The sequence below is a fragment of the Microcebus murinus genome, chromosome 8, assembly GCF_040939455.1.
Source record: "Microcebus murinus isolate Inina chromosome 8, M.murinus_Inina_mat1.0, whole genome shotgun sequence".
Lineage (NCBI taxonomy): Eukaryota > Metazoa > Chordata > Mammalia > Primates > Cheirogaleidae > Microcebus > Microcebus murinus.
The window spans coordinates 105,558,467-105,578,623 of NC_134111.1; the positions used below are offsets into that span (position 1 = coordinate 105,558,467).

At 56.3% G+C, this 20,157-nt stretch overlaps 1 protein-coding gene across 7 annotated transcripts in view; it reads right to left on the reverse strand.

The window, feature by feature from the left end:
- Window positions 1-20,157, reverse strand: part of HDAC4 (histone deacetylase 4) — a 262,781-nt gene that overhangs the window by 57,237 nt on the left and 185,387 nt on the right. For all 7 annotated transcript variants that reach the window (XM_076006112.1, XM_076006113.1, XM_076006114.1 and 4 more), the window contains 5 exons: window positions 19,908-20,029; window positions 6,646-6,777; window positions 4,413-4,525; window positions 1,859-1,975; window positions 473-668 (listed from right to left, as the gene is read on the reverse strand). In XM_076006112.1, the coding sequence (XP_075862227.1) occupies window positions 473-668; window positions 1,859-1,975; window positions 4,413-4,525; window positions 6,646-6,777; window positions 19,908-20,029 (680 nt within the window). The remainder of the gene's footprint in view (window positions 1-472; window positions 669-1,858; window positions 1,976-4,412; window positions 4,526-6,645; window positions 6,778-19,907; window positions 20,030-20,157) is intronic.

Consider the following 20,157-nt stretch of genomic DNA (forward strand, 5'->3'; position numbering starts at 1 on the left):
TGTCTCGTTTTATAGGCAGCACCACACGCCCCATCATTTCTGGAGCAGTACTTTCATAGTGCTGTTGCTATGCAAATTTAACAAAAAAATTCTTATATATCCTGTGAGTTGCATTTTTCTGAATACAACCGTCCTTGGACAGTTGCATGTCTGTGCAAAATTCCCGGTGCTAACAGAAACCACTACCAGGGCCGTGCTGAGCTCCCGCCACTGGCCGATTCCAGCCAGACCCAAACCCAGATGGAGAGCCAGCGGCCTCCTCTCGAGAAACTAAGAACCGTAAGTGGCGTCTAGTGTCGCTCCTTCTACCTGACGTTGCTGTGAGACCCGGTTTGTGGTCGGAGCCGAGACGGCTGAGCGACATGCACAGAGACCGCGGGTGGAGACAGGCCTCCTCCCGCCCTTTCCAGGTCGGACACCGGCCCGCACCGCCCGGGGGTGCAGGGGCTGCCGTGGGGCCGCGGGGGCTCACCTGTGACCAGGGGCGTCTGCGCGGGCGGCTGCTCCAGGAGGACCATGTGCTGCAGGAGGGGGTTGTGCGCCGCCCCGTCCCGCTCCAGGGGCGAGGTGCTCAGGTAGGGAGCCAGGTGGGTGCCGGGGAAGAGGGGGATCCTCTGCTGGAGGGCCGGGAGGGCGAGTCTCTCGGCGTCCTGCTGGCCGGCCGCGCCCTGCAAAGCACAGGCGCGATGCACAGGCGCGATGCTCCGGCGGGAAGACCCGCCAAGACCACCCCACGCCACACAGACCCATGGAGGACACGGCCACCACACGCCACACAGACCCACAGAGGACACGGCCACCCCACAGACCCACGGCCACACCACACCACATAGACCCACGGAGGCCACGGCTAGCACATGTCACACAGACCCACAGAGGCCACGGCCACCCCACACCACACAGACCCACGGCCACACCACACCACATAGACCCACGGAGGCCACGGCTAGCACATGCCACACAGACCCACAGAGGACACGGCCACCCCACACCCCACAGACCCACGGCCACACCACACCACATAGACCCACGGAGGCCACGGCTAGCACATGTCACACAGACCCACAGAGGCCACGGCCACCCCACACCACACAGACCCACGGCCACACCACACCACATAGACCCACGGAGGCCACGGCTAGCACATGTCACACAGACCCACAGAGGCCATGGCCACCCCACACCACACAGACCCACGGCCACACCACACCACATAGACCCACGGAGGCCACGGCTAGCACATGTCACACAGACCCACAGAGGCCACGGCCACCCCACACCACACAGACCCACCGAGGCCATGGCCACCCCATGCCCCACAGACCCACGGCCACCACACACCACACAGACGCACGGAGGCCACGGCCACCACACACCACACAGACTCACGGAGGCCACGGCCACCACACACCACACACCACACAGACCCACGGAGGCCACGGCCACCACACACCACACAGACTCACGGAGGACACGGCCACCACACGCCACACAGACCCACGGAGGCCACGGCCACCCCACACCGACCCATGGAGGCCACGGCCACCACACGCCACACAGACCCACGGAGGCCATGGCCACCCCATACCACACAGACCCACGGAGGCCACGGCCACCACACGCCACACAGACCCACGGAGGCCACGGCCACCACACGCCACATAGACCCACGGAGGCCATGGTCACCCCACACCACACAGACCCACGGAGGCCATGGCCACCCCAACCACACAGACCCACGGAGGCCATGGCCACCCCACACCACATAGACCCACGGAGGCCATGGCCACCCCACACCACACAGACCCACGGAGGCCATGGTCACCCCACGCCACACAGACCCATGGAGGCGACTTACAGCAGAAGGACCTGTGGCGGGCAGCCCCAAAGTGATGTTGGGCAAGGAGGGTGACGTGTAGAGAGGGAGTGGAGCCACCGAGCCTTCCCGTGTCACGAGTCTGTGCGCCAAACCGGTCTGGGGACAGAACACATGGTGACCATCACACACAGGGTCTGACACAGCAGCATGAGCAGCACACGCCAGGAAAGCGGCAGCAGACAGCGCTTGCAGGCAGACGCGCTGGACTGCGATGCCCGAGCGCAAACGCGCATCTAACAGACCACGGCAGCCGGCGAGCGCCTCGTTTGACAGCACGCCACGGGCATGGACACAGGTCCGGGAGGCCTGAGTCCGCTCCTCCTGGTGTGAGTTCTTCCTCTCTCACCTTTCCCACGGTCATCTTGTGTATATAAAAACTCAATTTGCCTATTTACCATAAAACTATCACAAGAAAAGCAAGCATGATATATTTACAAATATATATTTTGGAGTTGGGAACGTCTTTCCAGCCATGACATCAAAGGCAGAAACCAGGAGGGAATTTTGGATTGAAAGAAATTCACCTGAGAGGCAGGTGACGAGATAGACAACTGCACTGTTCACACTTCTTACGACTTCTGTGACGTGGTCTATTAATTTGTAGTGGCTTAGCTTACGGATCACTTGATCTGCAAAAACTAACACGGGACTGCAGCCATGTAGGCCCACCCAAGTAAGGCGCCGTTACCACGTTAACTGTCCCGTGCACAACTGATAGATAAAAACAAGCGTCTCCGACTACCGTTAACAAGAGGCGACTGGCATCACCTCGCAGGGAGGAACTAACTTTAGGTTGCAGCTCATCACCGGTGGAGACCTCAGCAATGACGTCAGTCATCTCTAATCCTTGAAATAAGTACTTGGCGTGTGAACTGCCATGTGAGTTGTATTTAACTCATGCTAGTTTTGAGCCCGGGGCCTCGTGAAGCCCACGTAACTCACACGTCTCTTCACCTTGGGAGCTTTGGGAACTATTTTCCAAGTTGCATATAACTCACGCAACAGAAAACAATAAAAAATAACAAATCTTTCATTCACTTAGAAAGGATCATTTTGTTTTTAATGTTTTTTTTCTATTTTCGTAATAAAGCACTGTGGCCCCAAGGAAAATTTTTTCTAGTGTGGCAGTCAGCGTGTGTAAACGGTAGGCTGAAGACAGGCACTAAAAGAAACAGATGTATGAAATAAAAACAAGAGACAACGGGGATTAGGCAACCTAGAGGCAGCAGGCAAAATCCATTCTTAGCACTAATCTTGGTCCCTAAAAATCTCCTTAAACATAGAGTCTAGAGATTCGAAATGAAAATGCTAAGAGCCCGTGCCTGTGCAGCCCAGCTGAGACTTGCCAACCCTCTGGAAGGGCAGGACTCACTTCTAAATATTTAAGAAGGAAGGTAAATAGCTGTATTCAATAAATTATAGCCTTCTGCAAGTGAGGGAGAACTCAGAAAGAACCTCCCACTCACTAGCACTCTCTGCCTCGCCCAGCAGGCGTCAATTCTGCCTCAATTCTTCAGAAAACTCAGTGCCAAAGCGGCCGTCCCCCATGCAGTCACCTTGTGGGCCCACAGCCAGGCCGGCCGTGTGCACGCCCCCCTGCTGCCCGCCAGCCCCTGCCTGTCCAGGTCAGCTGGGAGCCGTGCAGACGCAGCCCTGGGCTTCCGACCTAGCTCTGTCCTGGGTCCTGGCACAGGGTGACAGGCACGCGTGGGACACAGACGGGGTGTCTTGAATCAGGGCGCGAGATGAACGCGCGGAGTGAGGGTCCCGGAGAGTCACCAGGGGAGTACCTGAGACAGCCCAGCTCCCTCCACCCTCTTCCCTGCTAACGGCCTGCGTCTCTGACATCACTCCCTCCCAGTGACTCCGGAGTCCCCAACTCTAGTTTGCCAACCTCCCTCCCAGACCACAGCGCCTCTTGGGGTCTACGAAGGCAGGGGACCAGGGACACTGAGCCCTCAGGTCTGACAGTCCCGGTCCCCTTGATTCCTCCAAAGCTCCTCCCTCGGGCTTCAGCCACCCTGGCAGCACTGACCACGGGTGACACTCCAGTCTGCCCCGACCCTTGGCTTGCTGGCCCACGGTTTTCACTGTGTACTGCTCGATACAGAACAAGCATTTTAATTCTTGCAACTATTCCCACGTGCCTGCCGCCTCCCTGCCACCATGCGGGGCGCTGCTGACCATGGCAAGGCGAGCGGCAGGGGTCCTGCCCGCCCAGGGTGCCGAGACCACCCTGCGCTGGCGCTGTGACGCCCTCCAAGGATGCAGGCACCAGGAGAGGCCAGGAGAAAGGACGGAGCTCGGAGCTGCTCCCCGGCCCATCTGGAGCCCACGAGCTCGTACTCGAAGGAGACGCTCCTGACGGGTGGGAGGACCAAGTCTAAACGGGCCGTTGTCAGGGCGACCCCGCCCCATTTCCGGGACCCCATGCTGGAAATTCAGGAGTGAGGAGCACGTGCAAAGCGGGGTCATTCAGTCCCTTGAAACTGCGGCTCGGCGCGGGACGCGGCACGGGGAGGGCAGCACTGACCTCGGCCGGGACGCTGGGCACGGCGGGCGCGATCCCGTTCTCGGCGCTGACGCTCCCGGAGCTGTTGTTGGGCGAGCTGGGCCCGGAGCCCGGGGCGCTGCTGCAGGCGGAGTCTGCGGGGAGAGGCACCTGCGGTCAGCGTCGCTGCGCGGGGGAGGCCGCACGTACCTGCGGCCGGCGGCCCCTGCTGCCGGGGTCTCTGCCGTCAGCTTGCCGCTGCCCGAGACCCCAGCGGGGAGGGACGGGGCCGAGTCCCTGCTTTCCATTCCCGCCACCGACTTCACTTCAGTCTTTTAGGGTGAGCACATCATCAATTTCACTCCTCTCTGAATTTTAAGATGACACGAAACACCAGCTAGATAAATCCTTAAGCACATTAATAACCTAACGATAAAAGACCGGGAAACACAGGAGCCAAATGACTTTGAACAGCAGAAGGTCAAATTTGCTGTGCTCGCTGAAAAGAGCTTAGTTCGAAATAAAGCAACCTGCTATTAGTGTTCACTGTGAACTAAATCTTATTTTCCCTACACAATAGCAAACATCCAGGGGAAATACAGCTCGTGGCTTCTGTGATCTGTCACTGCTATTTGGAAACACGCCAAGACAATTGTCAAGTACCTTTAAGCGTCTAAGGGGCAGACGTGGCCCGAGGGCCTGGGAAAGGCACTCGGTCCTGCCCAGGCCCTGCGAGTCCAGGCCCGGCCACGCTCACACACCGTGGGGGCCCCCGTGGCTCTCAACGCTCACGGCAGCGTCGGTTCAGCTTTGGTTTAAGGGCGTCTTAACGTCGGCATTGTCTGGTTAGCACTTTCCAAAGAAAACACAATGTGACCTATTTGCCTTGAAGATTCTCCGTGTCTCAGCAGTAACTCTGAATACTCAGGACCGCGCCCAGTGCGCTCGCGCAAGTCAGCAGGAAACAGAGCGGTGGGAACACCAGGGGGCGGATCAGGGACAGCCGCTCGGGCAGGTGTGCTGAGCCGGGAGGCCGAACGGCCCCCAGCAAACCCTCTTCCCCAGCCGGTTGCTGCCCACGCGCGAGAGGCTCTCACGCCAGCCGGGGGTGCCCTCGCTGGCTGCAGGCCGGGGACCCTGCAGACTGGTTCCGCCATAACCCCACCCCACAGCTCTGTCCGCCTGCAGGCTGGCTTCTAAGCTTTGCTTCCAATAGCTGGTTCCTCTCTCACCAACTCTACAAGGAAGGGACCATCTTACTATCCCTACTGCAGAGAAGGGGAAATTGAGGCACAGAGCAGCACCGTGCCCCTGTCCCAGGTCACACAGCCTAAGGAGGATGCCAAGGGGGCCGCGTGCCCAGGGTAGTCTAGCAGGGCTGTGATCACGCCGTCTGCCCTGTGCTGAGCAGCCCTGGCGTGGCCTCACTGCCCGAGTCTGAGCCCGTGTGACATGCTAGATGCTCACAGGCACAGGACAGCACCGAGGAGCAAGCCTTCCCCTCCCTCGGACAGCAGCAGGCTCCCAGGAAAAAGCTAGAAGGAGGCCGCTCGCGGACCAGCCACAGAGAGCCCTGGCCTCCCAGCCAGCTGCAGCGCTGCTCACTGCCCGCCCTCGTTCCCCGGCCATTGCCGAGCAGCGCCCTTTTATCCTGGTGCTGCATTTCAGGAGAGTGAGGGGTGCTCCCGGGTGGGGGTGCCCCCTGCGGGGAGGGAGACCGACAGAGTAGGGGCCTGGCCCAGGGGTGCTGGGCTCGGGAGGGGCGGGGCTCCCGGCCTGGCCTTTCTGCTCGCCCACCACTAGATGGGGACAAGCACAGTGCGTTCAAGGCATGGCAGGGACACTCTCGCCCGCTCAGAGGACCGACTCTGGCCAGGGAAGATTCACAAGTGGCTGGTGGGTCCGGCCCTGTTTAACGGGCAGCAGACAGTGGCGGGGCGTGCAGCTCGCCATGAGAAGGGCAGGGTCACTTAAAACCCACCTGCAGAGAAACCTCAACGTGACGTCCTTGTAAACGTCCCCCCTTGTAAACGTCCCCCCACGCCTACCCAGTCGCCCGCCCACGCCTGCGCCCGCCCAGAACCAGCCCTGAGTAGTAAGGCTGGGGCGGAGCTTGCCGGAGACCCCTGAGCCACCAGCCAGCGCCCCCGCCCTGCGGGACAGACCACGAGGCCGGCAGTGTGGCCGGGGCAGGTGTCCGGAGGTGCCGGGAAACCCGCCACGCAGGGGGCCTGTGGAGAGGGCAGCAGGGCGTGTGCCCGCGCGGCCGACGTACCTGTGACATCCAGCGGGCGCTTCTTCAGCGCAGTGACCACCGGCCCGTCCTTCCTGCGTAACAGCGGGCTGCTCCGCCTCTCGGCCACCTTCTGCTTTAGCCGCGAGCGCAGCTTCAGGTTGGGCTCGGAGGCTGCGTGGAAAGGAGGTGTCGTTACAGCCGGGCAGACGACGGGTACACGTTACTGGGGGGCTGAAGGTGAGCGCCCAGCACCGACGAGGGTCTGGGGGGGCAGGCGGCCGGGCAGAGCACCCACCCCGTCCCTCAGCCCCGAGTAACGGATGAAACGCTTGGGCAAGTCCCTGGAAGACGGGATCTCAGAAGTGCTCGTGGCCGTCACCACATCTGGAAAACAAGGCTCGTGGCTGATTTCCTGGGCACAGCAGGAAGCTGGTGACAGTCACTTAATGGTGACGTCCCTTGAATAACGTTCTCCTAAATGATTCACCCATATCATTATAGCTGCGGGGCTCTCAAATCTGAGAAAAATCGACAAACAGGGATTGTTCTAGGGCCTGGGCTCATGATGACTGCAGAATGACACACACACGTCTGTGTCCCCTGCATGTGGCCGCACCTGTGAACCTACTGAGGCTCCCAAAGCGGGAGGGTGCCAACTGCCCCACCCTGGTGACAGGTGAGTGCCTGCCTCCCTCAGCTGTTTGGGCCTCGGTTGGTTTTTGTAAACGGCTCTGCCTGTGTGGACAGAGCCATCGGCCAACCGGCAACTCTAAGCCCTCCGCAGCCCCCGCCTCCCCTGCACCCGGGCCCCCAAACCCCAGGGCGGGACACCCCCCTTTCCGGAAGAGGCACGGGAACCCCTTACCCGGGGGAGGACCTTTCAGAGTCCAGGACAGCGGCACAAATGCCATCACAAAGCCTTAACACGAGCCTCCGAGTTCTGAGGTTTCGCTGCTGGAGCACTGTGAACATACTGCCACTTGTGGACCTGAGACTCAGCGAGCTTTTACCTCCCGGTATTTTTTATCAGCACCCCTGCTGTTCCTAGTCTTTCTGGAGCAGGAAGTTCACTGCTTCCAGAGACACAAGAAATGCGATGGAATTTCCCCGTCTGGGCTGTGAGGGGCGGGCCACGCGCAAGGCCACCTTTGGGGTGCGTGGGCAGCCCTGCGCCTCCTCCCCTGTGACGGGGCTGCGAGGTGGGGCCGGGGTGAAGTGGGAGAGGCTTCCCGGGACGTCAGAGACCCGCCTGCCCGAGGCACTGACAGGAGCGCTGCCTCCGCTCTGCAGCACCGAGGACCCCACGACAGACAGACGGGGGTTCAAGCGCACCCCAGCCCCACCCTCCACCCTCCCCAGCTGACAGCGAGGCGGCTTCTGCCTTGACAGGGTCACCGTGAGGTCAGTGCAGACGCACATGTTCCACTTCCACTTGGGTGTCTAGACCTTACTTAGAAACAAAATAAAAAAAGCCAAACCCCAAAACCCCACCTCATTACTAGGCAAGAAAGTGAAACCGGCTCTCCTACCCCTCCCCCCACCAGATCTCAGACGAAACCCTCACGGCTTTGCGGCCACTTCCGGGCTTGGGGACAGACCCTGCCGAGTGCAGGAGCTCCAGAAACCAGTCCCTCCACAGGGCGGCAGGACAGCCGGCTTTAGGGAGAGGCGCTTTGGAAGAGCAGCGCCCAGCAAGGGGCCGCGAAGGCAAGGCAGGGCGCGAACTTGACTCCTTGCAGGGAACAAGCCCAGGCCACGGAGGCCATGGGGACCGCCCGCCCCCGCCCCGCGGGGCCCACACTGCTCAGGGCTCTGGGGACAAGGACGGGGCTTGGGAACGGCTTTAGATTCTGCAACGGCCACGCTGAGGGCAAGACGATGACCCGCAAACCCTGCAGGAAACGACTTCCATACCCAGCCAAGTTATCAACCAGCACCACCAGGGCAAAGAGATTTAAACCAGCACCACCAGGGCAAAGAGATTTAAACTAGTATCACTAGAGCAAAGAGATTTAAACCAGTATCTCCAGTGCAAAGAGATTTAAACCAGTATCACCAGTGCAAAGAGATTTAAACCAGTACCACCAGCACAAAGAGATTTAAACCAGTATCTCCAGTGCAAAGAGATTTAAACCAGTATCACCAGTGCAAAGAGATTTAAACCAGTATCTCCAGTGCAAAGAGATTTAAACCAGTATCACCAGTGCAAAGAGATTTAAACCAGTATCTCCAGTGCAAAGAGATTTAAACCAGTATCACCAGTGCAAAGACATTTAAACCAGTATCTCCAGTGCAAAGAGATTTAAACCAGTATCTCCAGTGCAAAGAGATTTAAACCAGTATCTCCAGTGCAAAGAGATTTAAACCAGTATCACCAGTGCAAAGAGATTTAAACCAGCACCACCAGCGAAAAGAGATTTAAACCAGTATCACCAGTGCAAAGAGATTTAAACCAGTATCTCCAGTGCAAAGAGATTTAAACCAGTATCTCCAGTGCAAAGAGATTTAAACCAGTATCACCAGTGCAAAGAGATTTAAACCAGTATCACCAGTGCAAAGAGATTTAAACCAGCACCACCAGCGAAAAGACATTTAAACCAGTATCTCCAGTGCAAAGAGATTTAAACCAGTATCTCCAGTGCAAAGAGATTTAAACCAGTATCTCCAGTGCAAAGAGATTTAAACCAGTATCTCCAGTGCAAAGAGATTTAAACCAGTATCACCAGTGCAAAGAGATTTAAACCAGTATCACCAGTGCAAAGAGATTTAAACCAGTATCTCCAGTGCAAAGAGATTTAAACCAGTATCACCAGTGCAAAGAGATTTAAACCAGCACCACCAGTGCAAAGAGATTTAAACCAGTATCTCCAGTGCAAAGAGATTTAAACCAGCACCACCAGCACAAAGAGATTCAAACCAGTATCTCCAGTGCAAAGAGATTTAAACCAGTATCACCAGTGCAAAGAGATTTAAACCAGTATCACCAGTGCAAAGAGATTTAAACCAGTATCTCCAGTGCAAAGAGATTTAAACCAGCACCACCAGCACAAAGAGATTCAAACCAGTATCTCCAGTGCAAAGAGATTTAAACCAGTATCTCCAGTGCAAAGAGATTTAAACCAGTATCACCAGTGCAAAGAGATTTAAACCAGTATCACCAGTGCAAAGAGATTTAAACCAGCACCACCAGTGCAAAGAGATTTAAACCAGTATCTCCAGTGCAAAGAGATTTAAACCAGCACCACCAGCACAAAGAGATTCAAACCAGTATCTCCAGTGCAAAGAGATTTAAACCAGCATCACCAGTGCAAAGAGATTTAAACCAGTATCACCAGTGCAAAGAGATTTAAACCAGTATCTCCAGTGCAAAGAGATTTAAACCAGTATCTCCAGTGCAAAGAGATTTAAACCAGTATCTCCAGTGCAAAGAGATTTAAACCAGTATCTCCAGTGCAAAGAGATTTAAACCAGTATCTCCAGTGCAAAGAGATTTAAACCAGTATCTCCAGTGCAAAGAGATTTAAACCAGTATCTCCAGTGCAAAGAGATTTAAACCAGTATCTCCAGTGCAAAGAGATTTAAACCAGTATCTCCAGTGCAAAGAGATTTAAACCAGTATCTCCAGTGCAAAGAGATTTAAACCAGTATCTCCAGTGCAAAGAGATTTAAACCAGTATCTCCAGTGCAAAGAGATTTAAACCAGTATCTCCAGTGCAAAGAGATTTAAACCAGTATCTCCAGTGCAAAGAGATTTAAACCAGTATCTCCAGTGCAAAGAGATTTAAACCAGTATCTCCAGTGCAAAGAGATTTAAACCAGTATCTCCAGTGCAAAGAGATTTAAACCAGTATCTCCAGTGCAAAGAGATTTAAACCAGTATCTCCAGTGCAAAGAGATTTAAACCAGTATCTCCAGTGCAAAGAGATTTAAACCAGTATCTCCAGTGCAAAGAGATTTAAACCAGTAACTCCAGTGCAAAGAGATTTAAACCAGTATCACCAGCGCAAAGAGATTTAAACCAGTATCTCCAGTGCAAAGAGATTTAAACCAGTATCACCAGTGCAAAGAGATTTAAACCAGTATCACCAGTGCAAAGAGATTTAAACCAGTATCACCAGCGCAAAGAGATTTAAACCAGTATCTCCAGTGCAAAGAGATTTAAACCAGTATCACCAGTGCAAAGAGATTTAAACCAGTATCACCAGCACAAAGAGATTTAAACCAGTATCTCCAGTGCAAAGAGATTTAAACCAGTATCACCAGGGCAAAGAGATTTAAACCAGTATCACCAGTGCAAAGAGATTTAAACCAGTATCACCAGTGCAAAGAGATTTAAACCAGTATCTCCAGTGCAAAGAGATTTAAACCAGTATCACCAGTGCAAAGAGATTTAAACCAGTATCACCAGTGCAAAGAGATTTAAACCAGTATCACCAGTGCAAAGAGATTTAAACCAGTATCTCCAGGGCAAAGAGATTTAAACCAGTATCACCAGTGCAAAGAGATTTAAACCAGTATCTCCAGCGCAAAGAGATTTAAACCAGTATCACCAGTGCAAAGAGATTTAAACCAGTATCACCAGTGCAAAGAGATTTAAACCAGCACCACCAGCACAAAGAGATTTAAACCAGTATCTCCAGCGCAAAGAGATTTAAACCAGTATCACCAGTGCAAAGAGATTTAAACCAGTATCACCAGTGCAAAGAGATTTAAACCAGTATCTCCAGTGCAAAGAGATTTAAACCAGTATCTCCAGTGCAAAGAGATTTAAACCAGTATCTCCAGTGCAAAGAGATTTAAACCAGTATCACCAGTGCAAAGAGATTTAAACCAGTATCACCAGCGCAAAGAGATTTAAACCAGTATCACCAGCGCAAAGAGATTTAAACCAGTATCACCAGGGCAAAGAGATTTAAACCAGTACCACCAGCACAAAGAGATTTAAACCAGTATCTCCAGTGCAAAGAGATTTAAACCAGTATCACCAGCGCAAAGAGATTTAAACCAGTATCACCAGGGCAAAGAGATTTAAACCAGTACCACCAGCACAAAGAGATTTAAACCAGTATCACCAGCGCAAAGAGATTTAAACCAGTATCACCAGGGCAAAGAGATTTAAACCAGTATCACCAGCGCAAAGAGATTTAAACCAGTATCACCAGCGCAAAGAGATTTAAACCAGTATCACCAGGGCAAAGAGATTTAAACCAGTACCACCAGCACAAAGAGATTTAAACCAGTATCTCCAGTGCAAAGAGATTTAAACCAGTATCTCCAGTGCAAAGAGATTTAAACCAGTATCTCCAGTGCAAAGAGATTTAAACCAGTATCTCCAGCGCAAAGAGATTTAAACCAGCACCACCAGCACAAAGAGATTTAAACCAGCACCACCAGCACAAAGAGATTTAAACCAGTATCTCCAGTGCAAAGAGATTTAAACCAGTATCTCCAGTGCAAAGAGATTTAAACCAGTATCACCAGTGCAAAGAGATTTAAACCAGTATCTCCAGTGCAAAGAGATTTAAACCAGTATCTCCAGTGCAAAGAGATTTAAACCAGTATCTCCAGCGCAAAGAGAGTTAAACCAGTATCACCAGTGCAAAGAGATTTAAACCAGTATCACCAGTGCAAAGAGATTTAAACCAGCACCACCAGCACAAAGAGTTTTAAACCAGCACCACCAGCACAAAGAGATTTAAACCAGTATCTCCAGTGCAAAGAGATTTAAACCAGCACCACCAGCACAAAGAGATTTAAACCAGTATCACCAGCACAAAGAGATTTAAACCAGTATCACCAGTGCAAAGAGATTTAAACCAGTATCTCCAGCACAAAGAGATTTAAACCAGTATCTCCAGTGCAAAGAGATTTAAACCAGTATCTCCAGCACAAAGAGATTTAAACCAGTATCTCCAGCACAAAGAGATTTAAACCAGTATCTCCAGTGCAAAGAGATTTAAACCAGTATCTCCAGCACAAAGAGATTTAAACCAGTATCTCCAGTGCAAAGAGATTTAAACCAGTATCTCCAGCACAAAGAGATTTAAACCAGTATCACCAGTGCAAAGAGATTTAAACCAGTATCTCCAGCACAAAGAGATTTAAACCAGTATCTCCAGCGCAAAGAGATTTAAACCAGTATCTCCAGCACAAAGAGATTTAAACCAGTACCACCAGCGCAAAGAGATTTAAACCAGTAACTCCAGTGCAAAGAGATTTAAACCAGTATCTCCAGTGCAAAGAGATTTAAACCACTATCTCCAGCACAAAGAGATTTAAACCAGCATTACTGGCATAACCAGAGCCCAGCACGCGAGGACCCCAGAAACGCACACTGCACGCGTGGCTCCTCAGAGAGCTACTGGGAGATGGACATCAGCAGGATGAAGGTACAAAGGGACGCACGGAGCCCGGGGGAGGCAGGCTGGGGCGAGGGAGGCAGGGGGGAGGCAGGCAGGGTCGGGGGAGGCAGGCAGTGGCGAGGGAGGCAGGGGGGAGGCAGGCAGGGGCGAGGCAGGCAGGGGCGAGGCAGGCAGGGGGGAGGCAGGCAGGGGCGAGGCAGGCAGGGGCGAGGCAGGCAGGGGGGAGGCAGGCAGAGGGGAAGCAGGCAGGGGCGAGGCAGGCAGGGGCGAGGCAGGCAGGGGCGAGGCAGGCAGGGGCGAGGCAGGCAGGGGGGAGGCAGGCAGGGGCGGGGGAGGCAGGCAGGGGCGGGGGAGGCAGGCAGGGGCGGGGGAGGCAGGCAGGGGGGAGGCAGGCAGGGGGGAGGCAGGCAGGGGGGAGGCAGGCAGGGGCGGGGGAGGCAGGCAGGGGCGAGGGAGGCAGGGGGGAGGCAGGCAGGGTCGGGGGAGGCAGGCAGTGGCGAGGGAGGCAGGGGGGAGGCAGGCAGGCAGGGGGGAGGCAGGCAGGGGCGAGGCAGGCAGGCAGGGGGGAGGCAGGCAGGGGCGAGGCAGGCAGGCAGGGGGGAGGCAGGCAGGGGCGAGGCAGGCAGGGGCGAGGCAGGCAGGGCGCCTGCAGGCGGCCTTGGGCGGGGCCGGAGAGCAGACTGCGGCGCAGGGCGCACAGTAGGGCCTGCAGCCGCGTCGCCCAGGCGCAGGAGAGCCCCTGGAGGCTGCAGAGAAGTCTCCCAGGGCTGGCAAAGCGCGGGCCTGAATTAACAGCAGGCACACAGGAAACTAAGCAAATGAAACAGAAATGATCAACTTCAGGAAAAAGTTCTACAAGAAAGGAAGAGCAGCCAAGTGCCCTCTGTGGCTTGGCTGTGAAGGTCACACGTGTCATCGTGACAAGGCAGGCGGGTCCGGCAGAGCGGGGACAGCTGCTGTCCTGCCCTAAACATCGTGGGGCTCTGCGACTTACACACATTTATTTACTTTAACTAAAATGAAAAGATAAATTCTAAAAAGACCAGTTACAGAGTGGAATATAGTTTTTGCAACATATATGAGAGACACAGGATTGAGAGCAACACATACAGAATGCCCACAAGGCAACAAGAACAACACACACCCCGCAGAAAACACCATCCGCTCAACGTGTGGACCCCCATGCGTCCGGCGCAGGTGGACACTAGGACGCTGGGTGTAGGGCGGGACAGAGAGCACGGCCTGGCCACACGGCCCCGCTGCCAGCCCTGGAGGCACGAGCCACACGTGTTCCACTGGGCACGCCTGCCACGGTCCCTGCTGCGTGCCACCCGTGCTCCCGGAGGGAAGACGGAACAGATCGAAGACACCCGCACTTTCCCAGCGGTGACAGACCTGCTCGTCAGAGCATCAAAAGGCTCATCTCTTAACTGTCGCCAAACGGAACGAATGGTGACGCCGTCCTGTTGGGCGAGGGGCAGGGACGATGGGCTCTCACTCGCTGCTCCGGGTGTGATCTGCTCGGCATTTTAGACTACACGTTGTGTTCTTTGAACCGGTGGTTTCATTTTTAGGATCTTCCTGCCGAAACACTTGCACAAGCGAGAAAAGGTCCCCCTATTTGTTGGCAAAATGAAAACTAGGAAACGGTTACAACTTGCATCCACACACCGGAGTAGCATAGAGAAAGGTGTTGACCTTCATACACTGAAATGGAATGATGTCACGACATAACATTACAGGAAGAATAAGATCACAGGATAAGAGCGCAAAGCTGGCATTTCTGCTAACAGAACGATGACTACACATGCACGCCGCACGCGCAGACACACACCCGTGGTCACAGAAGATTATCTGGACAGACACACCAACCAGTCACAGTAGCTGACTCTGGGGAGCAGGACTCAGGTGAGCGTGTTTCATCTAGTGTGAGCTGCGCCGCTTGCATGATCTTTCACACGCAGCTGCGTGCCGGGATGCCTGCGGGCCGTGTCCCTCCCCACACCCAGCTCCTGCCCGTCCTATGGCCGGCGTGTTCCTGCTGTCCCCAACCTCAGTATAGCTTTACCACCAAACAGTGAAAAACCGCACATTTGAATAAATTAGCTCAAGGTTTCCCTGAGTACTTCTCCTGTTGGAAAGAGCTCAAGTTGGACCAACGTCGGAGTCTGAAGGCCGGACCACGGGACAACACGTGACCGCCATTCTTGACATGGAAGCTGCCCGGGATCTGACCATACTTGCCGTGACCTCTCTAAGCACAGCGAAGCCTTTTTAAAAACCTTCTGAACACACACGCATACCCAGTTTTTAAAAGCACGAAGCTGCTGGAGGACCGTGTCCGGCACAACAGCCTGCCTCCCGAGGGGGCCGCCTGCCCGGGAGCTGACGCGCAGCTGGGTGGGCTCCGCCGGGCACGGCAGCCGTGCGCCCCCTTCTCGCTGCCCCCAACTCCCACCGCCAGGGGCCACTGCCATTGTTAGGAATTGATGGCACACATGCACACACGTGTCCCCCGTAAGCGGTGAATCTGTCCCCTGGGGTCTCACAGCACCTCGGGAACAATCACTGAGCAGGTCACTGCATGTTTTCAGGCTAAATTTGGAAAACGGGGAGATTTGCGGCAACCCACGCTCCTTTCCAGGGCCACACAGGCTGTGTGAGCCAGATAGGCATGTGCACCCACGAGAAGGTGCACGGGGAGAGCAGGAAGCGGGCCGGGGCATGCGGCTGCATTCTACCTACGGGGCTCACTCGCAGCCATGTGCTGGCCCCAGGGAGACCTGCAGGAGCCCCCTTGCCTGGGGCTCCCCGCCGAGGCCCGGCCTTCCCTCCCCTCCCGGGCCCCGCCGTCTTCCCACACCCCACTCCCCTGCCACGTCCACGGCAGTAGCAGTGGCGCCAGCACTCGCCGAGCCGCCCTGTGACGTGGCCAGCCTCTTGCCCCACCTTGCAGACTGGCAGGCACAGCTGGGAGGCCGTGAGCCCGCCCAGGGCGCTGGGCAGCGAGGGCCAGGCTGGCCGCGACGTGTGCCCTGCCTTGCCACGCAAGTGGGGCGGGTCCCCCACGACAGAGGGACACTCATATTCTGCACATCGAGGTCACTGACAGCTATTTCCCACGGGCAGTGGTGGCCTTGGCGACTGTCGTAGGAAGCACCAGGGCAGAAGGGCAGAGCTGGAGGAGGCCTGACCGTGACAGCAAGGCCGGGGGCCCAGCACCTGTGGCTGACTGCCCAGCGTGGTGCCGGGGCCGTAGGAGATCGTCCCCTGGGCCGACCTGGCCTCTCCCAATTCACGGCCAGCTGTGGGGCTGGGCTCTGAGGGCCGGGCTCGGGGCCCTGGCACAAGGCTGAGGTTGCCCACTGCTCACTGAGCATCAGCTTTGGGATTTTGCTTCCTTAAAACCAGGGGTCCTCAAGCTACGGCCCATGGGCCACACGTGGCCTGCCGAAGGCAATTATCCGGCCCGCCAGGTGTTTTTGCCGCTGCTGCCTGTCCTGCTTAGCAGCCAACTGGTCCCGGGCCCACAGCGCGTATGTGTGCAATGTGCGCCGCACTCTCCAACGGTCTGAGGGACAGTGAACTGGCCCCCTGTTTAAAAAGTTTGAGGACCCCTGCTTAAAACAAATGGCAAGTGTAAGCCACGACAGTGCCACGGCCCACCCCACCAGCCGGCCCCATGACGACCTCATTCATTCACAGGACCACGGCCCGAGGGGCCACTCAGGATCCGGACGATCCTGGGCGCACGATTCTCAGTGCTGGGGACCAAGACGCTGCCAACAATTGGGAAAAGGCTGTGCTGGCCAGATGACTGTGATTTGGTTTTGTTTTGGCCTCTTTCCATCAGTCAGAAGTTGCGTAAGAGGAAAGCCTAAGAGTCATTATAAAAAGATGCATGGCAGCTAGTAAAAACCCAAGATGAAGATGTTACTGGAGAAAAACAGAAGCCCTAAATATCATCAAAATGACAAAACTGTTTGCTTTTGAAAGTGGAAAAGCGTCCATCTTCAGTACAGATGTGGAACCAAAAGCTTTGCTTAAATGAAGTTTCTGGTTAAGCCATTTGATACCCCACAAACCACAGGAAGGACCCGGCACTCGGGCGTACGTGTCCACGATCCAAACGGCTTCCTGCTGCAGCTCGACCGCGGGGCTGCGTTTAAACACACGCTTAGCACCTGTAAAGAGTCTTCATAAACCTCTAGTTAGGGTGGGCCTCGAGGCTGCCCAGGAGCAGCGGGAAAGGACCAGGCACCACCTCACCTGGGACCCAGGCCCAGTCTGGGGGCAGTGGGGTCCTGCAGTGGAGACACCCAGCTGTCAGTCATCAAGGAAAGGGGCGGGGCCTGGAACAGGATGTGGGAGCTGGGCGTGGGGCCGAGCAGCCTGACCCTGGAGCGGCAATTTGGGGGCTCTGTCTAGGTCTGAGCTCCTGGGAGGTGGAGCCCGTGGAGGAGGCCAGCCAGCAGCTGGGAGGCGGCCCTCAAAGGCCCAGGGCCGAACTTCTGGCGACAAACGCTGGTGCTCTTTCCCGGGTGGTCTTTCCCGGAGGGGAGCTGGAGTGGCTCCTGCTCGTGGCAGGCCCAACTGGGGACACTGAGGGAGAAGTGGGGGATGCTAAGCCAGGCAGGAATGGGTCACAGTGGAGACAGGATCTAGAACATCCTGACAGCTTAGAGGACGAGAGCAGAAGCTGACCTCGATCTGGCCCAACTCCAAGCCCTGCGCGAGGAGCATGAACTCGTTTCTCTCTCGAGGGAGCCCAGGGAGGCTGCCCCACGGTGCCAGACGGAGGTGCAGGGGAGCTCTAGAGCTCCCTGAAGCACGGGAGACAAGTGACGGAGCCGGCCCGGCCCTGGGCCAGGCAAATCTTAGCTCCCCGAACATGCAAAAGCCCAGGACAGGGCTTGCTGCGTGTTTTTCATGAGGGAAATGAGAAACCTGAGCTGTGACGGGTGTGAACGGTCATCCGCAGAGCCCGCTGACGCCTGGTGCATTGAAGAAATCAGCAAGAGAGTGGCCGAGCACGTCACGTGATCACACATCACACAACTGCCCTTTGAAGATCGAGAGATGAGCAAACTACGTGCAAGGTAAGTATAAATTAGTGTGAAGTCAGAAGCATGTAATTAAGTGTACGTCAATTATTAAAGATTATCGCTTTAATTCATTCAAGGAACTTCATAACTAAAATTTCATTTAACGAAGTCTGTCATATTACCAATTCTTGCAGAAATGCACAGATGTGAATTACTTAGCATTAGTGACACCAGGTGTTTGACAGCAGATATATCAACGGTGACACAGGGCCCCTGACTACACAAGGTTCTCTTATATGGTTTAAACATTTTCTCCGAAACCTTCATATCATTATAAATGTGCTAGTGATGCCTTTTTAACAAGATTGACAATGCAATCCGGCATTAAGTTCTTCTGCAGCACTGTGTATTCTAAATAATCCTTCCCCAAGTGTGAAGAGAGGTCTCCCTTCTGTTCCTGTGGGAGCAGGGCCGGAGGTCAGTGCTGGGTCAGGAGGTCAGCAGGGCAGAGACTGCACTTCCCAGAGAAACTAACTCGGCGCGGGAAGCCGACAGCCACGGAAGCCGGGAGGTCAGAGGGGCTCTATCTACGGGGCACAGATCCGGGACCGGCAGGTCGGGGCCTGGCCAGAGTGCACGCCCCCCTCCGGACAGCCCCCCAGGAGCCCTCGTGTTGGAAGCTGCTTCTCAGGTCTCTGATATCACCTGGAGTGCGGGGAGGAACCAGAGCAAGCACCTCCCGACCACAGCCCTGATGTTCTGTTAGGAACGGAGCCGCTTTGGGCCAGCCGGGGCAGGTGGGGCACACTGTCCTTTCCTGGGGACCTCAGTGGGGAAGCGTCGAGTGGGGCGTTCCAAGAAGGCCTGTGCCCGTGCTCCCGCCCGCCGTCCCCTCATGCGTCCACTGCCCTCGAGACTGGGGGGCACAGTCGTCACACCCAGGATGAGAGGAGACTGCTGGGTGCACAGCTGGGTCCTTCTACTGAGTCCCCACGGCACGGGGACGCCGCTGTCTCAACACGGCCCACGGCACGGGGACGCCGCCGTCCCGACACAGCCCACTGCACGGGGACGCCGCCGTCCCAACACGGCCCACTGCATAGGGACGCCGCTGTCCCAACACGGCCCACGGCACAGGGACGCCGCCGTCCCGATTCAGCCATCCCTGTCATGCAGCTCAGGTACTGGCCCTATTTGGCTCGGCTAGCCGCCCTCCCGCCAGCCCCAGCTCCTGGTTGCGCTTTAGCCCCTGGCTCCATCATAAGCGTCTCCGACTGAGCTCTGCCCACGGAGAGACCCGGGAATGTCACCCCGAGGTTTCCGCCCGTGCGAGACTGATTCTTTAACACGCTTCTGCCCAGAACTGCCAGCCCCTCTGGCGGCAGAGAATTAAATGCCTCGTAGTAAAAGCCCCTCAGACCTCACTTCCCAGAGCCGCCCCGCGAGGGCGGCGTCCACGGTCCCTGTGGTGGGGCCGTCCGGTGCACGAGAGATGAGGCCGCCACCCCACGCTCAGCGCTGTCCTCCCCTCCTCCCTGGGGACGGGGCCTCCGAGGCACGCCCCCGTCCCAGCCCTGCCCTTGCGGCCAATCGAGTGTGCTGTCTGTGGCCACCCCGCCCCCGCCCACAGCCAGTGCCCGCTTAAGCCATCGCCCCTGACAAAGGCCACGCGTCCTGACGCGTCAGACCCTGCCTCCCACAGCTCCCTCTCCCTGCCTCCGGAACGGCCCAGCCCCCTGCTTTGCCTAAGCGCCTTTCCCTGGTTCACGACAGCCGCGTGTAGCCCCGGGCCCGCCTGGGGCGTCCCTGGGGTGCTCTCGCGAAAGCAGCGCGCACTCCCCGCCCCGCAGCGGCCCCAGCGAGCGAGAGACCGCGGCGCGGCCCGGGCACTGACCTGTCTTCCTGAGGGGGAAGTCGTCCTTGGCGTCGTACATGCCCAGGACCGGGTGGTTGTAGGAGGCCGACACCCCGCTCTGGGGCGGGGAGCTCTGGTCCAGGGAGCTGTGCTGCGTCTTCCTGGAGAAAAGGCAGAGACACGCGGTCAGCGCGCCCGCCTCGGCTGTGCACGCCATGGCCGGCCCTGCCCCGCTCACCTGCCACCCCGCCCCCACTGGCTCCTCCCCGCGGCGAGCGGGAATCACAGA